Source organism: Elephas maximus, chromosome 16 (assembly GCF_024166365.1).
Source record: "Elephas maximus indicus isolate mEleMax1 chromosome 16, mEleMax1 primary haplotype, whole genome shotgun sequence".
Lineage (NCBI taxonomy): Eukaryota > Metazoa > Chordata > Mammalia > Proboscidea > Elephantidae > Elephas > Elephas maximus.
In genome coordinates this window covers 77,137,702-77,158,948 of record NC_064834.1, presented here as the reverse complement: position 1 = coordinate 77,158,948, position 21,247 = coordinate 77,137,702, and the positions used below count along the sequence as shown (strand labels likewise).

The window sequence follows — 21,247 nt, the reverse complement described above, 5'->3', positions numbered from 1 at the left end:
TGAGGGAAGGGTTCACAGAAAGGGTGTATTGTCACTGAGTGAGGGGGAAGGGAGGTCCAGGAAGAGGGTCCAGAACGTGCTGAGGCTCTGAAGCCTGCCTTGCTCTGCTTCCCTATGTGACCGACAAGCGGACTGGGGCGGGGGAGTTCAAGTGAGAGGTGAGGCCTGCACAGGAGCACCTGGGCCAGTGCAGATGGCTGGGCAGGAGGTGAGAAGGTGGCAGTACCCCTTCTGACAACATCCATGGTCCTTTATCCTGCATCCACTCAAACCATAACCTGCAGGCAAAGCCTTGGCCAGCCTATTTTTGAGTAAGTCACTATTCACGCAGTCGCTAAACAGACATTGATTGAGGCCTGGGTGGTGCAAACAGTTAACACGCTTGGATACTAAACAAAAGGTTGGAGGTTTAAACCCACCCAGGAGCACCTGGGAAGAAAGACCAGGAGATCTGCTTCCAAAAGTCACAGCCATAAAAGCCCTATGGAGCACAGTTCTACTCTGACACACGTGGGGTCACCATGAGTCAGTGTCCACTGGATGGTAAGTGAGAAACTGGAACAAGGAGGAAGACGACACTCTTCCCTAGAAGGTCCAAGGCCCTCCATTCCTCTTCCTTTCTTACCATGGAGAAACTGAGCAACATCTCTGCTTCTGTTCCCGACACTGCGGCTTTGACACAGGACAGCCGGCAGCCTGTGCTGCAGATCGGTATCCCCACTGGAGAAGAAGAGTCTGGAGATCCTGTGAGGTACACAGTCCTTTTAAGGTTGTGGTTAAGGTTGTGTGTCAAATTGGCTGGGCCATGACTCTCAGTGGTTTGGCAGCTATGTAAAGACATAATCACCTCCATAACGAGATCTGCTGTGAGCAGCTGATCAGATGAAAGGGCGTTTCCTTGGGGGTGTGGCCTGCATCAAATATATGTGGACTTTCTGGCAAAGCTTGGTGGCTTTCACTTACTCTGGGTCCTGCATCTGGGACTTGAGCTAGCAGCTTACCTGCTGATTTGGTATTTGTCAGCCACTGCAGCTACATGAGTCAGAAGAAGCCTGTAGCCTGAACCACGGACTCAGGACTTTCCAGCCTCTACAACCATGTGAGCCATTTCCTCAATATAAACTCTCTCTCTCTCCATATATATGTATACACGCTTCACTGGTCTTGCTTCCCTAGAGAACTCAGCCTAAGGCAGACCGCCTCTATGGTGGGAGAGTTTAGAGTTGACCATGTCCATTCTTTTTCTTTTCTAGGTCCGTCCTTCAGTCCCATACAGTGCTCGATAGACCCACCACCCTGGGGTAGCAGGGGCCATGTGAGAGACTATTAAAGTAACAGCTCTGTGGCACGTGACTTGGGTGTTGGTAATAAATGCAATTTCCTATGGGAATGCCTCATTCAACCAGCAAGGGCTAAATAGGAAAAGGTGAAGCTCTTGTCAGAAGAAAATAGTCTTGATAAAATGGCTTAGGCTATTTTCATGTTGGAAGAGTAATTAACATCCAATTATTTGACACAGTCAAGCCAAACCCATTGCCATCGAGTCGATTCCGACTCGTAGCGAACCTATACGACAGAGTAGAGCTGACCCATAGGGTTTCCAAGGCTGTAATCTTTATGAAGCAGACTGCCACATCTTTCTCCCGTGGAGCGGCTGGTGGGTTCAAACCATTGACCCTTCGGTTAACATGTGAGCGCTTAACCACTGCACCACCCGGGCTCCTCATTTAACACACAACCATCTTTTATTTAAGCTGCGATAGGTTGTCAGAGTGGAGTAGTCAGATCCTCTCTATGGTACAGTTAACAGGCAGGAACACATGTACAAAGGTTGTGACGAATTAAGGACAGTGACAAAGGTCTATACTCCTTGCAGCAGGCATCTGTGATACCCCATCCACAAATGCCATTTTATAATGGAAATCAAATTGCCTGCAAATAATTGATTTTTGAAACTGCTGTGTCTAAGGAAAAGGATCCCTTGGGAAATCAGGGCCACAACATGCAGTGAATATCTGATTCGCTGTTCTAGGGAAGGAGGGGACACACACTTGGAATTCAGCAAATTATAGTACTTTTTTTAAAACACCATTTTGTAAACACTTTTCGTAATACATTGAACTTTCCCAATCAACAGCACCCCTTAACAGTCTGGACAAAATGTTTTTAACAGTTTGCGTGTGTGGCTTTTGATTGTATGACTCTTCTGATAAAGAGCAAATTATTCATTCAAACATTTTTTCAGGATACTTATTGGTCTAAAAACTTTATTATTCAGTTTGAAATTTTATCTATGAAATTGTTAAAATACGTTCATATTATAATCATTTCTTTTGCTTGCTAAAACAGAGCTTAGAAATATATTTATTTAAGATTCAAATGTGGCATTAAATGTTACAAATATAAAATTTGATTTCACTATGAAATGATTGATAGTCATAGTATATAAATGTGATAGATATTAAATATTTGAAATACCTGAAAAGATCCATACTTTAAATTGCTCATTACTGTTCAAAGGAAGCCCAAATACACAGACACACGAGCACATACCCATTCTTGCTCCCTGACTTTTATTAATAGAAACTGCTATGGTTTCAATGTGTAGATGCATTTTTGTTCTTAGAAATTAAAAAAAATATATATATACACACAAACAAGCACATATATGTGTACATATATATATGTATATATGCATACACACACACATATATATAAAACCCACTGCCGTCGAGTTGATTGCAACTCATAGCAACCCTATAGGACAGAGTAGAACTGCTTCACAGGGTTTCCAAGGAGCAGCTGATGGATTCCAACTGCAACCTTCAGTTAGAGCCAAATGCTTAACCATTGTACCACCAGAGCCCCGTATATACATATTATATAAACCCACTGCCGTCAGGCCGATTCCAACTCATAGTGACCCTATACAACAGAGCAGAACTGCCCCGTGGGGTTTCCAAGGGACAGCTGATGGATTCCAACTGCTGACTTTTGGTTAGCAGCCAAATGCTTAACCACCACGCCACCACGGCTCAAATACTATATATATGTACACACACACACACACACGTACATATATATATACACATATATGTGGAAATAAATAATAAGAACATATATAGGAAATAAAAAATGAGGAACATTTGTATTTGAAATGATCTTTTTTTTTTTTTAATTGTAAAAAGCATTCTCTGCTCCCTGGCCCTGAACTAGAAAGATGTTAAGGGCAACACACCTCGCGTTGAACACACTAGATGATCTCACTGTACTCTACAGGCGGCCCATGGGCCCTTGGACGTGGAACCTGCCCGTCAGGCTCCAGAGCCAAGGCCGGCATCCGCCCGGGAGCGGGCCCACCAGAGCCGAGGCCGGCGTCCGCCCGGGAGCGGGCCCACCAGGGCCGCGGCAGCTTTGCAGGGGTTATCTGCCATACGGCAATGTGATTCCAGGCCGTCAGGGAGGTGGCGCCCCGGCGATGAAGTCCTCTCTATTACACTTGGTTCAGTTGTACCAGAGTTGTATTGTGATGACGAGAAAATGATACAGAGAGATGCCAATGAGCTTTTGTAATTACAGCTAATCGATAATGGGGTACATTGTCCAATCAAAGGCTCAAAAGGTTCTCGGGCGTCTGCGATTGAAAAGGCGACCAGTACACGGAGGTTAGTGGTACTCTGTCCGTGGGCAGCTCCTCCAAGTTTTCAGTGATCCCAGATCATAAGTGGAGCAACGGTGGGCAGAAAGGAAAGGAGGTTTTCTCCAGGCTCAGACCTTGAGTCGTTCCCCGATTCAAGGCGGGAAGAGGTGTGTAGGTGAGCACCTTCCCTCATTAGCAAGCAGGCCTCAGCCAGGTATCCCCAGGGGTCTTCTGCAATCAGTGGGAGGCAAGTTCCCATGCAAAAATTCTACCTAAAATGGAAATCTTTATGTTGATGGCCCTGTTGACTCGGCTGCCTGCAACACTGGCCCCAAAACATGGTTATGTCAAAAAGGTCAAGGTCGACACTCACCACCACGTCTGTCCTCATTTTCCCAAAAGTCTTGATCAAATGGGCATAATGATAATCTTCCATTTGTCGCAGAATCGCTGTCATACAAGCGACAAAGTTCCCCTGTAAACAAATTAAAACATGGCATTAGATGGGGACAGAATGATACTCGCTGAGATCAACCAGCAGGTGAGGATCTAAAACTGTCCAGGCAGGGGAAGTTTTACAACATGGTGAATTTACAAAATCCCACTGAACTGTTCACTTTCAAATGGTTCCTTTTATGTTATGTGACTTACACCTCAATTTAAGGGCGGGGGGTATCTCTCAAGGAGAGCAAATAGGGTCTGGGCGTGAAGTCCCGAGCTCTGCTACGCCTTGCTGGTCGACCAGTGGAAGTTACTGGTCCCTTCCAGCCTCAAGATTTTGTTTTTATTTGCTCTTTTCTTCTGCCAAACAGCATTCAGTGCTTCCTGACACATGGTCCTCCAGACTGGACAAATAAGCTTTAACTTATGCACAAAAATGAAAGACAGGGCTAAAACCTCCCTTGCCTGTGTGCTGTGTTCTCCTGGAAGTCCACTGCCCGCTTCTCACGCAGAAAGGGTGAGCCACCTCTCCTCTGGGGCCATCGCAAAGCAGAGGCCTTTTATTTTTCAAAACCTGCTGTATCCCCCTTTGGCCAATTTAGATGCAATCACCCCTGACTCCACAACGAGTTATGGTCCAACTCTCCCCTCTGGAAGAAGGAGACGAGGAACGCAGGCTCATCAGAATGTAAAGTGGGAAGATCAGGAACTTCTCACAGCAGACAGGGCTGGGCGGGAAGGGAAAGAAGGAGGAGGAAGAAAGAAACCGGAAAACAAAATCCAGACATGGAGACAGTCAAGGGCCAAGAGCTGTCAGCAGATGGGGTGTGCACATGTGATCACTGGGTGGATCAAACGGTTTGTGCTCGACTACTAACCTAAAGGTTGGTGGTTCAAACCCACTCAGCAGCACCTCAGAAGAAAGGCCTGGTGATCTGCTTCTGTAAAGAATATCAGCCAAGAAAACCCGATGGAGCAGTTCTGCTCTGTGACACAGGGGGTCACCACAGCAGAACCTACCTGACGACGATGCATTTGGCTTTGGTTTCTGGGTGCGTGTACTGGTCTGTGCATGTGCATGTATGTGTGCATGCCTGTGCATGTATGTGTGCTGGTCTGTGTGTGTGCATGTATGTGTGCTGGTCTGTGCGTGTGTGTGTACGTGTGCATGCCTATGCGTGTATGTGTGCTGGTCTGTGCACGTATGTGTGCTGGTCTGTGCGTGTGCATGTATGTGTGCTGGTCTGTGCGTGTGCTAGTCTGTGCATGTGCATGTGTGCTGGTCTGTGCGTGTGCGTGTATGTGTGCATGCCTGTGTGTGTATGTGTGCTGGTCTGTGTGTGCGCTAGTCTGTGCGTGTGCATGTATGTGTGCTAGTCTGTGCATGTGCATGTATGTGTGCTGGTCTGTGCTTGTGCGTGTATGTGTGCTGGTCTGTGCATGTGCGTGTATGTGTGCATGCCTGCACGTGTATGTGTGCTGGTCTGTGTGCTAGTCTGTGCGTGTGCGTGTATGTGTGCTGGTCTGTGTGTGTGCTAGTCTGTGCGTGTGCATGTATGTGTGCTAGTCTGTGCATGTGCACGTATGTGTGCTGGTCTGTGCGTGTGTGTGTGCTGGTCTGTGCATGTGCGTGTATGTGTACTGGTCTGTGCGTGTGCACGTATGTGTGCTGGTCTGTGTGTGTGCACGTATGTGTGCTGGTCTGTGCGTGTGCGTGTATGTGTGCTGGTCTGTGCATGTGCATGTATGTGTGCTGGTCTGTGCGTGTGCGTGTATGTATGCTGGTCTGTGCATGTGCATGTATGTGTGCTGGTCTCTGTGCGTGCTGGTCTGTGTGTGTGCATGTATGTGTACTGTTCTGTGAGTGTGCATGTCTGTGTGCATGCCTGTGTGTGTGCACTGAAGGGGTTGGTGAGCGGGCAGGCACCAGAGCAGTCCTGTTGCCATTAACTGCAATCCGTCACTTTAAGGGATCCGGCCAACAGTGTTTTAAAGCTTTCCTCACTTTTAAACGTTTTCCTCTAAATTAACATTTTAAGAAATATAGGACATATATTTTCTCCTGTTAAATCAGTATGAGTTGGGTAAAATCATAGGATGAGGCATATTTTAAGACCTACCCCTAATTTCCCCTACTAAATGAGTTTCCAAATTGCATTCTTTTACTAATTCGACTTTTACAAGCAATACATTTGAACGTTTAAATGTCTTTCATATTAATTTGGAATGTTCGTTCTACAGCAAAATGTTAAAGTCAGATATCTTTTTTCAATCTGTTTTGTATCTATAGTATACATATATGCTTCCAAATGAGTCCTCAAAGGATGCATTACATAAATTAAATAAATACAATAATGGTAATATAGTACCTTTCATTTACCCAGAAATATAAATTATTTGTAAAGGATGATAATTGCTAAGATTCAGACTCAAAGTTGATGTTCAGGGTAAGAGCTAAATAATGCTTGTTTTCCATTGGAGGAAGATTTGCAAAATGGCTATTTATAAATATGAACTTTTGAAACACACAAATATTTGGCATCCCCATTGGGCTCAAGAGAAGCTGCCTCTGTATTTTGTTTGCTCTTTACAAGATAACATCTTTTGGGTAACGGTCATAATATTACATGCTAATCAACTAGGATGTGAACCTTAGTGAGGGCTACATAACCATGGCCCCATTCAACCACACAACAGATCCCATCTTGTCCCCATTTTATAGGCAGTGAAACTGAGGCATAGAGATCTTACCCACAATGAGCAAATGGCAAAGTTGGGTGGGAACCCCAACACTACCAGGTGACCAGAGTGCTCACTAGCTGACCTAATCGTGTTCCCCTTGCCAAAACACACAATGTTTGAGAAATCTGAGGTCACAGCTGATGGCCAGCATGAGCTTGAGATGCACTCTTCTCCAATTCTGCAGTCATGAAAGAGAGCTGGAAGAGGATGAGGAAGGGGAAAGACCACTATAGACCTCTGCCCCTCACCGCGCCTCGTGATGCAGTCTACTTCCTGCTAGGCTGGGAGTTTTTCCAGCACAAGAAGAGGCCTGTATTGACACAGGTGCACAGTGGTTGCTGGTAGGCGCCACTGAGTTCGTTTCAACTCACAATGACTCCCATGTGACACAGCAGACCTGTCCCACAGGGCTACTAGCCTGTCATCTTCATGGGAGCCTATTGCCAGGTATTTCTTCCATAGAGCTGCCGGGGGTTTGAACCGCTAATGGTTTGGTTAGCAGCCAAGGGTTTAACCATTGTGCCCCCAAGTCTCCTTACCTAGTAGGTGCACAAGTTAATTTACTGCATGTCAAAACAGCTAAACAATGGAGACGTATAATTTAGAATCGCTGAAATCACGAAGTCAGCCATTTATAATCTGAAACAACAAAGCCATGTGCTTCACTTAAAATATCAAGGTGGAAGTGAAAACAAAAGCCAGAGCCCTGAGCAGTCTTGAGAACACCGAGGGCAGGAGCATTGAGGAACATGAATGGGAGAAACAGGTGCATCAAGAATCAGGCCAGACACTCAAATGGGTGATGTGGGCATTCTCAACGTCAGAAGCAGACTACCATGCGGTGCTGCAAAGTCCACGCAAGGCGAAGGACAGGTAACAGCCCTGATCAGACAAGGAAAGCCTGAAGAGAGCACACCACCGTCCACAAAACACGTCCCCGGAACGTGTCAATGGTGGCCAGGCAGCCTTTTCGCTGAAGGAGAACATCCCTAGGGGGAAGCCCATGACCCCCTGGTGAACGACAATGAGAACTAATGGAAGTTGGTCCAAGGAAGGTCAGAAGATCACCATGATTTTGAGGTCAAAAGGCCAGGCAGGGAGCATGCCCTGTGAACTAAACCTAAAGAAATGTTCCAGAAGCAATTTGTACTGTGCAGCCCTCCCCTTTCTTAAAGCAAGTTTTGCTACCTCAGCTTTTCTCAAAAGTTGTAGCATGGGACCCATTAAGAAAGGGGCATTAGGTCACAAAGCAACCCTTAACAGAATCCAAAACATCAAAATATCACAAAGCATCTTCTCTGACCATAAAGCCATAAAAGTAGAAATCAATAACAGAAAAAGCAGGGACAAGAAATCAAACACTTGGAAACTGAACACCTTGCTCAAAAATGACTGGGGTACAGAAGAAATTAAGGACAGAATAAAGAAATTCATAGAATCCAATGAGAATGCAAATACTTCCTATCAGAAACTTTGGGACACGGCTAAAGCAACACTCAGAGGCCAATTTATAGCAATAAATAAAATGAAGAAAGGGCCAAAATAAAAAAATCATCCCTACAACTTGAACAGAGAGCAATAAAAGAAGTCCCACAGCACCAAAAGAAAAGAAATAATAAAAACTAGAGCAGAATTAAATGAAATAGAGAACAGAAAGAAAATCAAAAGAGTTAAAAAGACCAAAAGGAGGTTCTTTGAGAAAATTAACAAAATCAATCAATCATTGGCCAAACTGACAAAAGAAAAACAGGAGAGGAGGCAAATAACCCAAATAAGAAATGAAATAGGTGATATCATAACAGACCCAACTCAAATTAAAAGAATTATATCAGATTACTATGAAATACTGTACTTTAACAAATGTGAAAACCTAAAAGAAATGGATGTGTGTGTACGTGTGCATGTGCTACCTACACTAACACAAACAGAGGTAGAACAACTAAATAAACCCATAACAATAGATGGAAAAGGTAATTAAAAAACTTCCAACAACAACAAAAAGCCCGGGCCATGATTTACAAACTTCCAGAGAAGAGTTAACACACTACTACTAAAGGTATTTCAGAACATAGAAAAGGATGGCATACTCCCCAAAACATTCTATGAAGTCAGCATACCCCTGATACAAAAACTAGGTAAAGACACCACAAAAAAAGAAAATTACAGACCAATATCCCTCATGAAATTACATGCAAAAATCCTCGACAAAATTCTAGCCAATAGAATTCAACAACATGTCAAAAAATAATTCACTATGACCAATTGGGATTCATACCAGGTATGCAGGCACGGTTCAACATTAGAAAAACAATCAATGTAATCCATCATATAAATAAAACAAAAGACGAGAACCATGATCTTATCGATTGATGCAGAAAAGGCATTTGACAAAGTTCAACACTCATTCATGATAAAAACTCTCAGCACAATAGGAATAGAAGGAAAATTCCTCAACATAATAAAGGGCATCTATGCAAAGCCAACAGCCAACATCACCCTAAATGGAGAGAGTCCGAAAGCATTCCCCTTGAGAACGGGAACCAGACAACGATGCCCTTGATTACCACTCTTATTCAATATTGTGCTGGAAGTCCTAGCCAGAGCAACTAGGCTAGATAAAGAAATAAAGGGCATCCATATTTGTAAGGAAGAAGTAAAAGTATCTCTATTTGCAGGTGACATGATCTTATACACAGAAAACCCTAAGGAATCCTCAAGAAAACTACTGAAACTAAGCGTTCAGAAGAGTATCCGGATATAAGATAAACATACAAAAATCAGTTGGATTGCTCTACAGCAATAAAGAGAATGCCAGAGAGGAAACCATCAAGTCAATACCATTTACAATAGCCCGCAAGAAGATAAAATACTTAAGAATAAATCAAACCAGAGACCTAAAAGACCTGTACAAAGGAAACTAAAGACACTACACTTCAAGAAACCAAAAAAGACCTATGTAAGCGGAAAAACATACCTTGCTCATGGATAGGAAGACTCAACATCTTAAAAAAGTCTATTCTACCCAAAGTGATCTATAGATACAATGGCATTCCAATCCAAATTCCAATGACTTTTTTTTAATGAGATGGAGAAACAAATCACTAACTTCAAATAGAAGGGAAAGAGGCCCCGGATAAGTAAAGCATTACTGAAAGTGGGAGGTCTCACACTACCTGATTTTAGAACGTATTTTTTTATACCAGAGTCAAAATAGTCTGATACTGGTACAACAAAAGACACATAGACCAATGGAAGGGAATTGAGAATCCAGACATAAATCCATCTACATATGTGCAGCCGATATTTGACAAAGGCCCAAAGTCAGTTAAATGGGGAAAAGACAGTGTCTTTAACAAATGGTGCTGGCATAACTGGATAACCACCCCCCAAAAAAATGAAACAAGACCCATACCTCACCCCATGCACAAAAACTAATTGAAAATGGATCAAAGACCTAGATATAAAACCTAAAACGATAAAGATCATGGAAGAAAAAATAGGGACAACACAAGGAGCCCTAATACATGGCATAAACAGTACACAAAACACTACTGACAATGCACAAACACCAGAAGAGAAACTAGATAACTGGGAGCTCCTAAAAATCAAACACTTATGCTCACCCTGGTGGCATGCTGGTTAGGTGCCACGGCTGTTAACCAAAGGGTTGGCAGTTTGAATCTGCCAGGCGCTCCTTGGAAACTTTATGGGGCAGTTCTACTCTGCCCTATAGGGTCGCTATGAGTCAGAATCGACTCGACGGCACTGGGTTTGGTTTGGTATGCTCACCCAAGGACTTTATCAAAAGAGTAAAAGATTACCTACAGACTGGGAAAAAAATTGTAGCTATGACAATTCTGATCAGTGTCTGATCTCTAAAATCTACTGCAAAAACTCAACAACAAAAAGGCAAATAACCCAATTTAAAAAATGGGCAAAGCATATGAACAGGTACTTCACCAAGGAAGACATTCAGGGGGCTAACAGATACATGAGGAAATGTTCTCAGTCATTAGCCATTAAAAAAAAAAAAAAAAAGAAAGGCAAATCAAAACTGCAATGAGATACTGTCTCACTCCAACAAGGCTGGCATTAATCCAAAAAATCCAAAATAATACATGTTGGAGAGATTGTGGAGAGACTGGAACACTTAAAACACTGCTGGTGGGAATGTAAAATGGTACAATCACTTTGGAAATCAATTTGGTGCTTCCTTCGAAAGCTAGAAATAGAACTACCATACAATCCAGCAACCCCACTTCTCAGAATATATCCTAGAGAAATAAGAGCCTTCACGCAAACAGGTATATGCCCACCCATGTTCACTGCAGCAGTGTTTACAATAGCAAAAAGATGGAAGCAACCAAGGTGCCCATCAACTGATGAATGGATAAATAAATTATGGTATATTCACACAATGGAATACTATGCAATGATAAAGAACAACGATGAATCCATGAAACATTTCATAACATGGAGGAATCTGAAAGGCATTATGCTGAGTGAAGTTAGTCAGTTGCAAAAAGACAAATATTGTATGAGACCACTATTATAAGAACTCCAGAAATAGCTTAAACACAGAAAAAAATATTCTTTGATTATTACAGGGTGGGGAGGGGGTAAGCACAACTGGACTAAACCAAAAGCAAAGAAGTTTCCTGAATACAACCAAACACTTCAAAGCCCAGAGTAGCAGCGGCAGGGGTCTGGGGACCATGGATTTAGGGGACATCTAGGTCAACTGTCATAAAAAAATATATTAAGAAAACATTCTGCGTCCCACTTTGGTCAGTGGCATCTGGGGTCTTAAACGCCAGCAAGTGACCATCAGTTGGTCTCAACCCACCTAGAGCAAAGGAGAATGAAGAACACCAAAGACAGAAGGTAATTATGAGCCCAAGAGATGGAAAGGGCCACATAAACCAGAGACTACATCAGCCTGAGACCAGAAGAACTAGATGGTGCCCAGCTACAACCAATGACTGCCCTGACAGGGAACACAACAGAGGAACCCCTGAGAGAGCAGGAGAGCAGTGGGATGCAGACCTTAAATTCTCATAAAAAGACCAGACTTACTGGTCTGACTGAGACTGGAGGGACCCTGGAGGTCATGCTTCCTGGACCTTCTGTTAACCCAAGACTGGAATCATTCCCAAAGCCAACTCTTCAGATAGGGATTGGACTGGACTATAAGACAGAAAATGATACTGGTGAGGAGTGAGTTTCTTGGCTCAAGTAGACACATGAGACTATGTGGGCAGCTCCTGTCTGTAGGCGAGATGCAAAGGCAGAGGGGAACAGGAGCTGGCTGAATGGATACGGAGAATACAGGGTGGTGAGGAGAAGCGTGATATCTCATTAGGGGGAGAGCAACTAGGAGTACATAGCAAAGTGTATATAAGTTTTTGTATGAGAGACTGACTTGATTTATAAATTTTCACTTAAAGCACAATTAAAAAAAAAAAAAGGGCAACATGTCAGACAAAATTCACAGAAACGCGCCCCCTTTCCTCCTTCCTTTGGGAACTGAGTCCCATCCGTGGGGTTCCGTGTTTCTATAGGGGAAGCAGTGTGGATAACATGAACCCTTACTGATCACAGGAACACAGCATACTGAAGGGCTTATGGGGCTGGGGGAAGCAGGCATTTAAGGAAGTTGCATTTGAAACCAGTCATACGTTAGAAACAAAAATAGGGGAGAGCTTAGAAAAGAAAACTTGCAGAAGACTCAGAAGAAAATTACTACTGCACACATTGATGGATTTATTTCAAATGCATTTAGAAATTCTATGACACTTTTGTTTTGAAACGTTGGGTACATTGGCAGGAGGGCTGGTGGCAAGGGATGGGGCAGAACGAGTCCTGCACCCTGAGCCTGGGGACTGGGCTGCGGCCATACGGGATGAGCAAAACTGAAGGAAGTAAATAAAAAATAAGGCATATTGCTTATGACTTCAAAGCAATGTAAACTAGGAGCAGAGAAATCAGGATACAGTTGCAGGAGATCAGAAAATCAGGACATAAGACTGCCTAATAAACACAAAATGTGAACCTCATTAGTAATCAAAGATGAAAATGATAGGTCATTATTTGCCTGCCAAAGCAGCAAAGAAGCACTGAAATGAGGATAATGTTAGCAAGGGAGCAGAGAACGAGGACCCCTGCACACTGTGGGTGGGAGCACACACTGCTATAACCTTTTTAAAAAGCGATTTGGCAGTAGGTTTGAAAAGTCTTGGGAAAAAAAAACAAATTCATCTCCACAGTAATTCTACTTCTTAGAATCCATCCTAAGGAAATTATCCAAAATAGAAAATGTTACGCCCAAAGATACTGAACACATCATTGAAAGCATCTCAAAGTTCAACAGCAAGAAACTGTGTAAGTAATATGGTATTTTGTAGGGTTGCCAGATAAAATACAGTTTGATTTGAATCTCAGGCAGACAATGAATAATAAGCATGCCCCAAATATTGCATTCGAAATATTGCATGGGACATATTTATCCTTAAAAAAGAAGCCTGAAATTCAAATTGAATAAGGTGTCCTGTATTTTGTATTTGCCAAATCTGGTAACTGTAATATACCGTTAGGATAAAATAGTATGCCACCATTATGGCATTAACTATACAAACATGAAACATTTTAACAACATGAGGAAATGCCTGGAGGATACAACTGGAGATAACTCTATACACACACTTCAGCAATATAAAGAATATTGCACAGGATAAAAGAGAAAAATGACTAGAAGGAAAGACAACAAATAGTGCACAAGGGTAGGAGAATTTGGGCTTTTCCTCTCAGTTTCTTATGGAAACATTCTGTGACCACTTACATAACCCAGACCACTTACATAAACAGAAGAAATTGTTAATATTTTTCGAGGTAGCTCTGAGAGAAAAAGATAAACAGCAGCATAAGGAACTCTCCCTTTCCAAGTCCTACAAAAAGCTCTCTTGCAGGGCTCCCTCTGTTGGTGCAGACTTGGTACTGCCCTGGATGGTTCATGGAGTCCTTCACTGAGCTCAACCTCTTCGCCTCTCCTAGAACTACCTCCATGTCCCCATTTAAAATCTGTTAAGGCCCCAGTGCACTAGGCAGGTGGACAGGTAGGACCAGGGACCATTAGAATGGGAAATAGGTAGAACCGAGGACAGGTAGAACAAAGGACAGGTAGAACCGAAGACAGGTAGACCCAAGGACAGGCAGAACTGAAGACAGGTAGAACCGAGGACAGGTAGAATGGAAGACAGGTAAAACTGAGGACAGGTAGAATGGAAGGCAGGTAGGACTGGGAACAATTAGAACGGAAGACAGGTAGAACTGAGGACAGGAAGAACCAAGGACAGGTAGAATGGGAGACAGGTAGAACCAAGGACAGGTGGTATGGGAGACAGGTAAAACCGAGGACAGGTAGAATGGGAGACAGGTAGAACCGAGGACAGGTAGAATGGCAGACAGGTAGAACTGAGGACAGGTAGAATGGGAGACGGTAGAACTGGGGACAGGTAGAATGGGAGACAGGTAGAACTGAGGACAGGTAGAATGGGAGACGGTAGAACTGGGGACAGGTAGAATGGGAGACAGGTAGAACTGGGGACAGGTAGAATTGAGGACAGATAGAACTGAGGACAGGCAGAATGGGAGACAGGTAGAACTGGGGACAGGTAGAACTGAGGACAGGTAGAATGGGAGACAGGTAAACTGAACACAGGTAGAATAAAGGACTGGTGGTGGAGCAGAGCACCTTTTCTAGACAGGTGAATGAATGTAAGACATGGCTGAAGAATACAGAGACCAAGGTTATAAAAAAGGAGAGATGAGAATGGAAAACTAAGATGAGACATAACTTTTAAGCAGTGCCTTTGTCAAATCTGGCCAGGTATGAGTGCATGAATTAGAAGAATCCCAAAGGTTTTAAATCACAGCCTCAAGGTACTGTGAAGGAACGCCTTCTTCACATGACAAAATGGATTCAGCCTCGCTGCATGAATTGGACATGGCAGGGTATTTAATTTTGCCTGTTGTCATTAGCTGCCATCAAGTCAGCCCCCACTGATGGTGGCCCCGCGCGCGATGGGACTGAACTGTGGTGATGCACAGGGTTTTCATTTGCTGGTTTTCGGAAGTAGATCACCAGGCCTTTCTTCCTGGTAACTGCTCTTGGCTCCTGGTAATTCTAACACCCAGTGAGGTGTTTCATCTGACACTGGAGCTCACACTTCGTGTGGAGCATGGATGTACCCGATGTGGGACACCTGGCTCAAGGACAGAAAGGTTAACACTCTAAGAATCCTCGAAATTCCCAGGGATCTTTGGGCAGCTCCAAACCACAGAACCTGTTGGAGGGATGGACAGGGACCAAGGAACACCGAGTCTGGGTGATTACACTTGACAATGCCCAGGTGAAGACCTGTTAAAATTTTCAAATGGTTTTACCAACTACACACAAGCACTTTGAGGAGAAATTCTCATTTAGATGTTTAAATTTCAATCTATTGATGAAAATAAACTAACCTCATATTCATCATTAAAAATTAAAGAAAAAGTAATCCTCCAGTGACATTTTCCATACGTTACTGAAAGACACTGGGCAAGAACTGCAGTAAAAGGAAAGAGGTGTGGCTTGGTGAATTTGAGCGGCTTTCATTTGGGGGAACATTCAAGCCAAAGAATCAATACCGTGAGGCAACATTGTGAGGACTAGAAAATAGGAAAAGGGCACGTAATTGAGAGTTGAGTCTTCCATTTAAAAGGCATGCGTGACTTGAAATAAATCCAGATATGGTATTGTTTTGGGGAAAACCCGAGGGAGCAGAAAAGACTTTGTTTTCAAGAAAGAAAGTCAATGGTGAAATGTTTAAGGGCTCTATTTGCTAGGAGGGAATTCAAAAAGGAAAAATCGGGAGCCCGAAAAAATAATATAAGCCTTCATGAACTGGCCTAAAGACTCTTCAAAAAAGCTGACGTTTGTCAAAATAAACTTCAGAGGCTCCCTCCTAACAACTTAAAAACAATCTAGTAAATACATTGAACTCTGTTTTCTCACATTAAAGTGACAAAAAAGAAAAATAAATTAAGTGTACAAAGAGCAAGAGAATGAGAGGAGACACAACCAAAGACAAGACATTTTGGAAGGTGAAAAGTGGATGGATGAGTGGGACCATCTGCCTTCAAGGAGGATGGTGGTGATTCTCCAACAGAAAGTCACAGAACCCTGGACAGGCTCAAAAGTTGGAGGTACTGGGTACCCCAGGAAGTGAGGTTGTACATGAGATGAAAAACAACATGATCAATGTTTGGAAGCGTGATGTTATACTCCATATGTCTGCTCTCAGCATGGCGGCAAGGGGACTCTCCCATCAGCCCTGGGCATGTCTATTCTCGGGAAAAGGGGAAGGGGTGCCAGACAGAACAGAAGAAAGCACGTGCCAAGAGCCACCTGGCTGAAAATACTGAGAATTGACAAGGCAAACACTGCAGAACGCCCCACTCCTTCTCTGTCCAACCCCCGCACAGCAGCAAAGAAGAATCCTTTTTGGAAAAACTGGCCAGCCAGAGAGCACTTTTGCTAAGACTGACCATGAAGGTTCCAACAGTGTATGAGCTCAACCCACAAAGGCTCCCCCTGCAACAATGCCCACCAGCCTCCCTGCTCTGCCCACAGACATGGACCCCCGCTCACGGGGAGGCAAACGGCCAGGCAGCTTTTAAATCCATTGTGTACGAATGGGGTTGCCATGACTTGGGGGCCAACTCAACAGCAGCTAACACCAACAAGTCACACTTTAGCTCAACAGCTAAAAACATCTGGTCCTAACTACATAAACTATATAACGCCTGGTCCTAACTATATAAACTATACAATACCTGGTCCTAACTTTATAAACTATACAACACTTGGTCCTAGCTATATAAACTATGTAATACCTGGTCCTAACTATATGAACTATAATACCTGGTCCTAACTATGTAAACTATGTAAGTACATACTCAATACTAACATAACAAAAGGGAGGATGTAAATATACTGGGAAGACGGAAGACAAAGAAGAGTGTGTAAGGGTGGATGTTGTTTTCAAAATCCTCATCCTTCCAGAGCATGAAATGAAGCTAAGAAATAAACAGAAGCCTATGCATGCAATTTGTCAATGAAGAGGTATAGATCTGGAAAAAACCAAACAAACAAAACAACAGCTTGGCAGAGTTGCCTCTGCTGACTGGGAATTCAAAATGGAGACGATGGCACAGGAGACAGCTGGCTTTCATGGTAAGTCAATTTGCCCTTATAACCAAGCAGTACATTACTCAGATTTAAAATAATAATAACGTCCTTGGAAAATTCCTTCTCGATCCTATAATCCGTGTGAACATTGTTCTTTCACTTCAGATTTTTGAAATAAGATAGTTTTTGCCCTTTGCTGTGACATGCTCACTTATGTTATATGGAATTCTTTATGTCATCTGGAATTTCTTGAAAGCCACTTAAAACCATCTTAGAAAAGCAGATGGGAAGTATAAGGAAGAAAGGGGAATTAAAAACGCAGAAAGAGCAGTGTTGTCAAATGAAGAGAAGGGACTGTTCCCTGTCAAATATTTTAATAGCATGAGAGTCACTGTTTTACCTGACACAGGTATTCCCCACATCATTGATTAAATATTGGATCAAGAGTAGGACAGAATAAAAAGTTAATATCAAGTATTATTGTTAAAACGGAGACTCACGGACTTATACTTTTTCTAGAAATACAACCCATGGTAAAACTGAGAATTGTTTGTGTTTTGTTCCTTTTCTCATTTAAAGGTAAATTCATCTTTATCTTTAAAAGATGCCTCCATCCAATGTATGGTTAATTTTTACTCATTTAATGATACAAAACTGAAAATAGTGCCGGTGATAAACCACATTAATGTCACATATTAGGTATTTTAAACTCTGAGGAAAAAAAATCGAACCTGTACCGTAAATTTAAATTGAGTGCTTCATCAAATTCATAGAGTACTAGTATCTCAACATTCTAGACATTATATGGGAAGAAATCTAATTTTGAAAACAAAATCAATATCAATTTTACTGTGGTAGTAATTGCAGTGAGGCATTTACAGGACAAACACACCAAAAGGGACGATTTGGATCTTAAGTTACCCATAACAATTATTTGCTACTTATTCAATGTAATAATTTAAACAGATTCACATTTGTTCTGAATGATAAAAATAAATTACCTAGTCAAATTTTACATATAAAATTATATTTTATGATATAAAGAGAAATATATACTTTGTATGCAACTTCTTAATAACAGTTATTTATTGCTAGCACAAGACGGTAAAACAGAAAATTCTATATTTTATTTTTATAAAGTCAGTAAATTGGGAAAGATTAGAGTCTTAGGGACTTTGGGATTTTCCAAGTCTTATCCCATGATATACAGCATCTGTAAAGACACCGTAGTAGAAACCAGAGTAATTCAGGCTTAACAAACCCTTACCATTGAAGGAAGATCAATAGGTCTACCCATTTTTTTTTTTTTGAAAACTGACTTCTGTCCATAAAGGACACAACTGCCATCCTACTTAAAGACTAAAGTTGAAGCTCTTTCTTGGGGAAAATGGAATTTCTCCGCGTGAGTCATAAAAGGACACAGTCTCAGTTTCATCCACATTTGTTAGGCCTGAGGAATTCTGTCACAGACCAAGTGTTAAAAAAATAGAACTAGTGAATAATAAGGAGGATAAAAGATTAAAAAAAATACTTTGAAATATGAGATTATTGTATAATAGAAATACAGATGTCAGTTATAATTAACTTTAAGTACATACCCATACCATACCACACCCGTTGCCGTCAAGTCGGTCCCGACACATAGCGACCTTATATGAGTCTAAGTACGTACTTATACATAAATGTACACATAGATTTATGTGCATATTTGCACAAACTCTACACGCCAGAACAGATCACCCAATAGCTTGTCTGCTTATGACTACTTAAGCTACCAAAATGATTTTGGCAATAAGTGTCTTCATGCTACATTTTCAACATTCCCTACTCTGTGGGAGCATGAGGCACCTGGTGAGTACCTGAGAGACACTGAGCAGGATCAGGGTACCTATCCCTCAGGTACGTAAAAGGGAAATACGGCAAGCAGGCAGCACTTCCCATCGGGCTCTGCTCCCCTCCCGTCTCATGAAACCAAAAAAATCAAAGGAGTCCATTCCGACTCATGGCGACCCTGTATGTTACAGAGTAAAAGTGAACATCACAGGGTTTCCTTGATGGTGATCTTGACAGAAGCCCTGAGGAAATCCAAGGTTCCTGAGATTCTGAGGAAATGGGTTCAGAGAATGTTTCCATAAGAAACTGAGAGGAAAAGCCCAAATCGACGAGAAGATTCAACATGATGCATTTTACTAAAAAATGCAATACTCAACCAAAATTTCCTGAGGGCAGACTGTGTTGAAAGCACTGAGTTCCTGGAGGTAGAACTGAAGATGAGTAAAAACCTCTTCTGTCCAGGAGACATGCAAAGCGAGCCTGCTGCACAGCAGTGTGGGAGCCAGGAAGTGCTCCCAGACCAGGGGATCCTGTCAAAAGGACACTGCCGGTGCGTGAAGAGGCCCCCCTGGGCAATGTGGGATGACAGGGACAATGTGAGTATTAAAATCAACAGTGAGGGCAATGGCTTCTCACACACTTAGTTAAAAAAAATCTCCATGAGCCTATGTTAACAAGAGAGAGAGAACGGGGAGGAAAGAGTAAAGCTCTTCCTGACAGAAGACTGACAGCGAAAAAAGGCAGAAAAAAATGATAGAATCAGAAAATTGCCAGTATCAACTCCTAGTGTAATGGCTGACTCAAGCAGGATCGTCCCTGGATATTAAACCATTAGGAAAAAGGCCTTCGAGGAGCAAGACCTTCACTCAGGCCCACGGTACCACCCCAAAGACCCTGCTTAATTACAGTTTGGGCCTCCTGGTGAGATAGAATACTAAAAACACACTATTACTTAGGTAGCACTTTCTTACAAAAATGTTCAACCAAGAGGAAATAATCAGACATATCCAGAATATGAGACATTCAACAAGACAACTGGTCTGGGCTCTTCAAAAAAATAAAAAAAGGGAAATTACATATGGTTGTTGTTGTTGTTAGGTGTAGTTGAGTCGGTTCTGATTCACAGTGACATTAAATACAACAGAAGGAAACACTGCTGGGTCCTGCGCCATGCTCACAATTGTTGTTATGCCTGAGCCCATTGTTGCACACACTGTGTCAATCCATCTCATTGAGGGTCTTCCTCTTTTTTGCTGACCCTCTACTTTACCAAGTATGATGTCCTTCCTTCTCCAGGGACTGGACCCTCCTGACAATATATCCAAAGTATGTCCAAAGGCCTGCCATCCTTGCGTCTAAGGAGGATTCCGGCTGTGCTTCTTCCAAGACAGATTTGTTCGTTCTTTTGGCAGTCCATGGTATAGTCAATATTCTTGTCAACGCCATATTTTAAAGGTATCAATTCCTCTTTGGTCTTCCTTATTCATTGTCCAGCTTTCACATGCATATGAGCCAATTGAAAACAACATGGCCTTGGGCCAGGTGCACCTAAGTCCTCAAGGTGACGTTTTTGCTTTTCAACACTTTAAAGAGGTCTTCTGCAGCAGATTTGCCCAATGCAATGCATCTTTCCATTTCTCAACTGCTGCTTCCAAGGGTGTTGATTGTGGATCCAAGTAAAATGAAATCCTTGACAACCTCAATCCTTTCTCTGTTTATCATTGGTCCAGTTGTGAGGATTTTTGTTTTCTTTATGTTGAAGTGTAATTCATACTGAAGGCTGTGGTCTTTGATCTTCATCAGTAAGTGCTTCAAGTCCTCTTCATTTTCAGCAAGCATAACACAGGTTGTTAATGAGTCTTCCTCTATTCTTGATGCCGAGTTCTTCATATAGTCCAGTTTCTTGGATTATTTGCTCAGCATACAGATTGAATAAGTATGGTGATAGGATACAACCTTGATGCACACCTTTCCTGATTTTAAACCATGCAGTATCCCCTAGATATCAGATGGACTGGATATTAAATAAACGAGCCCTGGTGGAGAAATTGTTAAGCACTCAGCTGCTATCCAAAAGGTAGGCAGTTCAAACCCACCAGCGGCTACCCGGGAGAAAGATGTGGCAGTCTGCTTCTGTAAAGATTACAGCCTTGGAAATTCTATGGAGCAGTTCTACTCTGTCCTAAAGGGTCACTATGAGTCAGAATGGGCTCTACATCAACAGATTTATGGGTTTAGATATTAGATTATATTAGATGTGATAATATGATTGTGATCATGCAGCAAAATCATTCTTAAGAGATATATGAACCATTAAAGGATGGTGTGTCACGATGTCTGTAACAAATGTCTGGTCTGGCCAA

General features: G+C 42.4%; 1 protein-coding gene across 2 annotated transcripts in view; it reads right to left on the bottom strand.

Moving 5' to 3' along the window:
* The window catches only part of DOCK1 (dedicator of cytokinesis 1), a 540,104-nt gene that overhangs the window by 193,497 nt on the left and 325,360 nt on the right, over positions 1-21,247 (bottom strand). For both annotated transcript variants that reach the window (XM_049855211.1, XM_049855210.1), the window contains exon 28: positions 4,014-4,115. In XM_049855211.1, the coding sequence (XP_049711168.1) occupies positions 4,014-4,115 (102 nt within the window). The remainder of the gene's footprint in view (positions 1-4,013; positions 4,116-21,247) is intronic.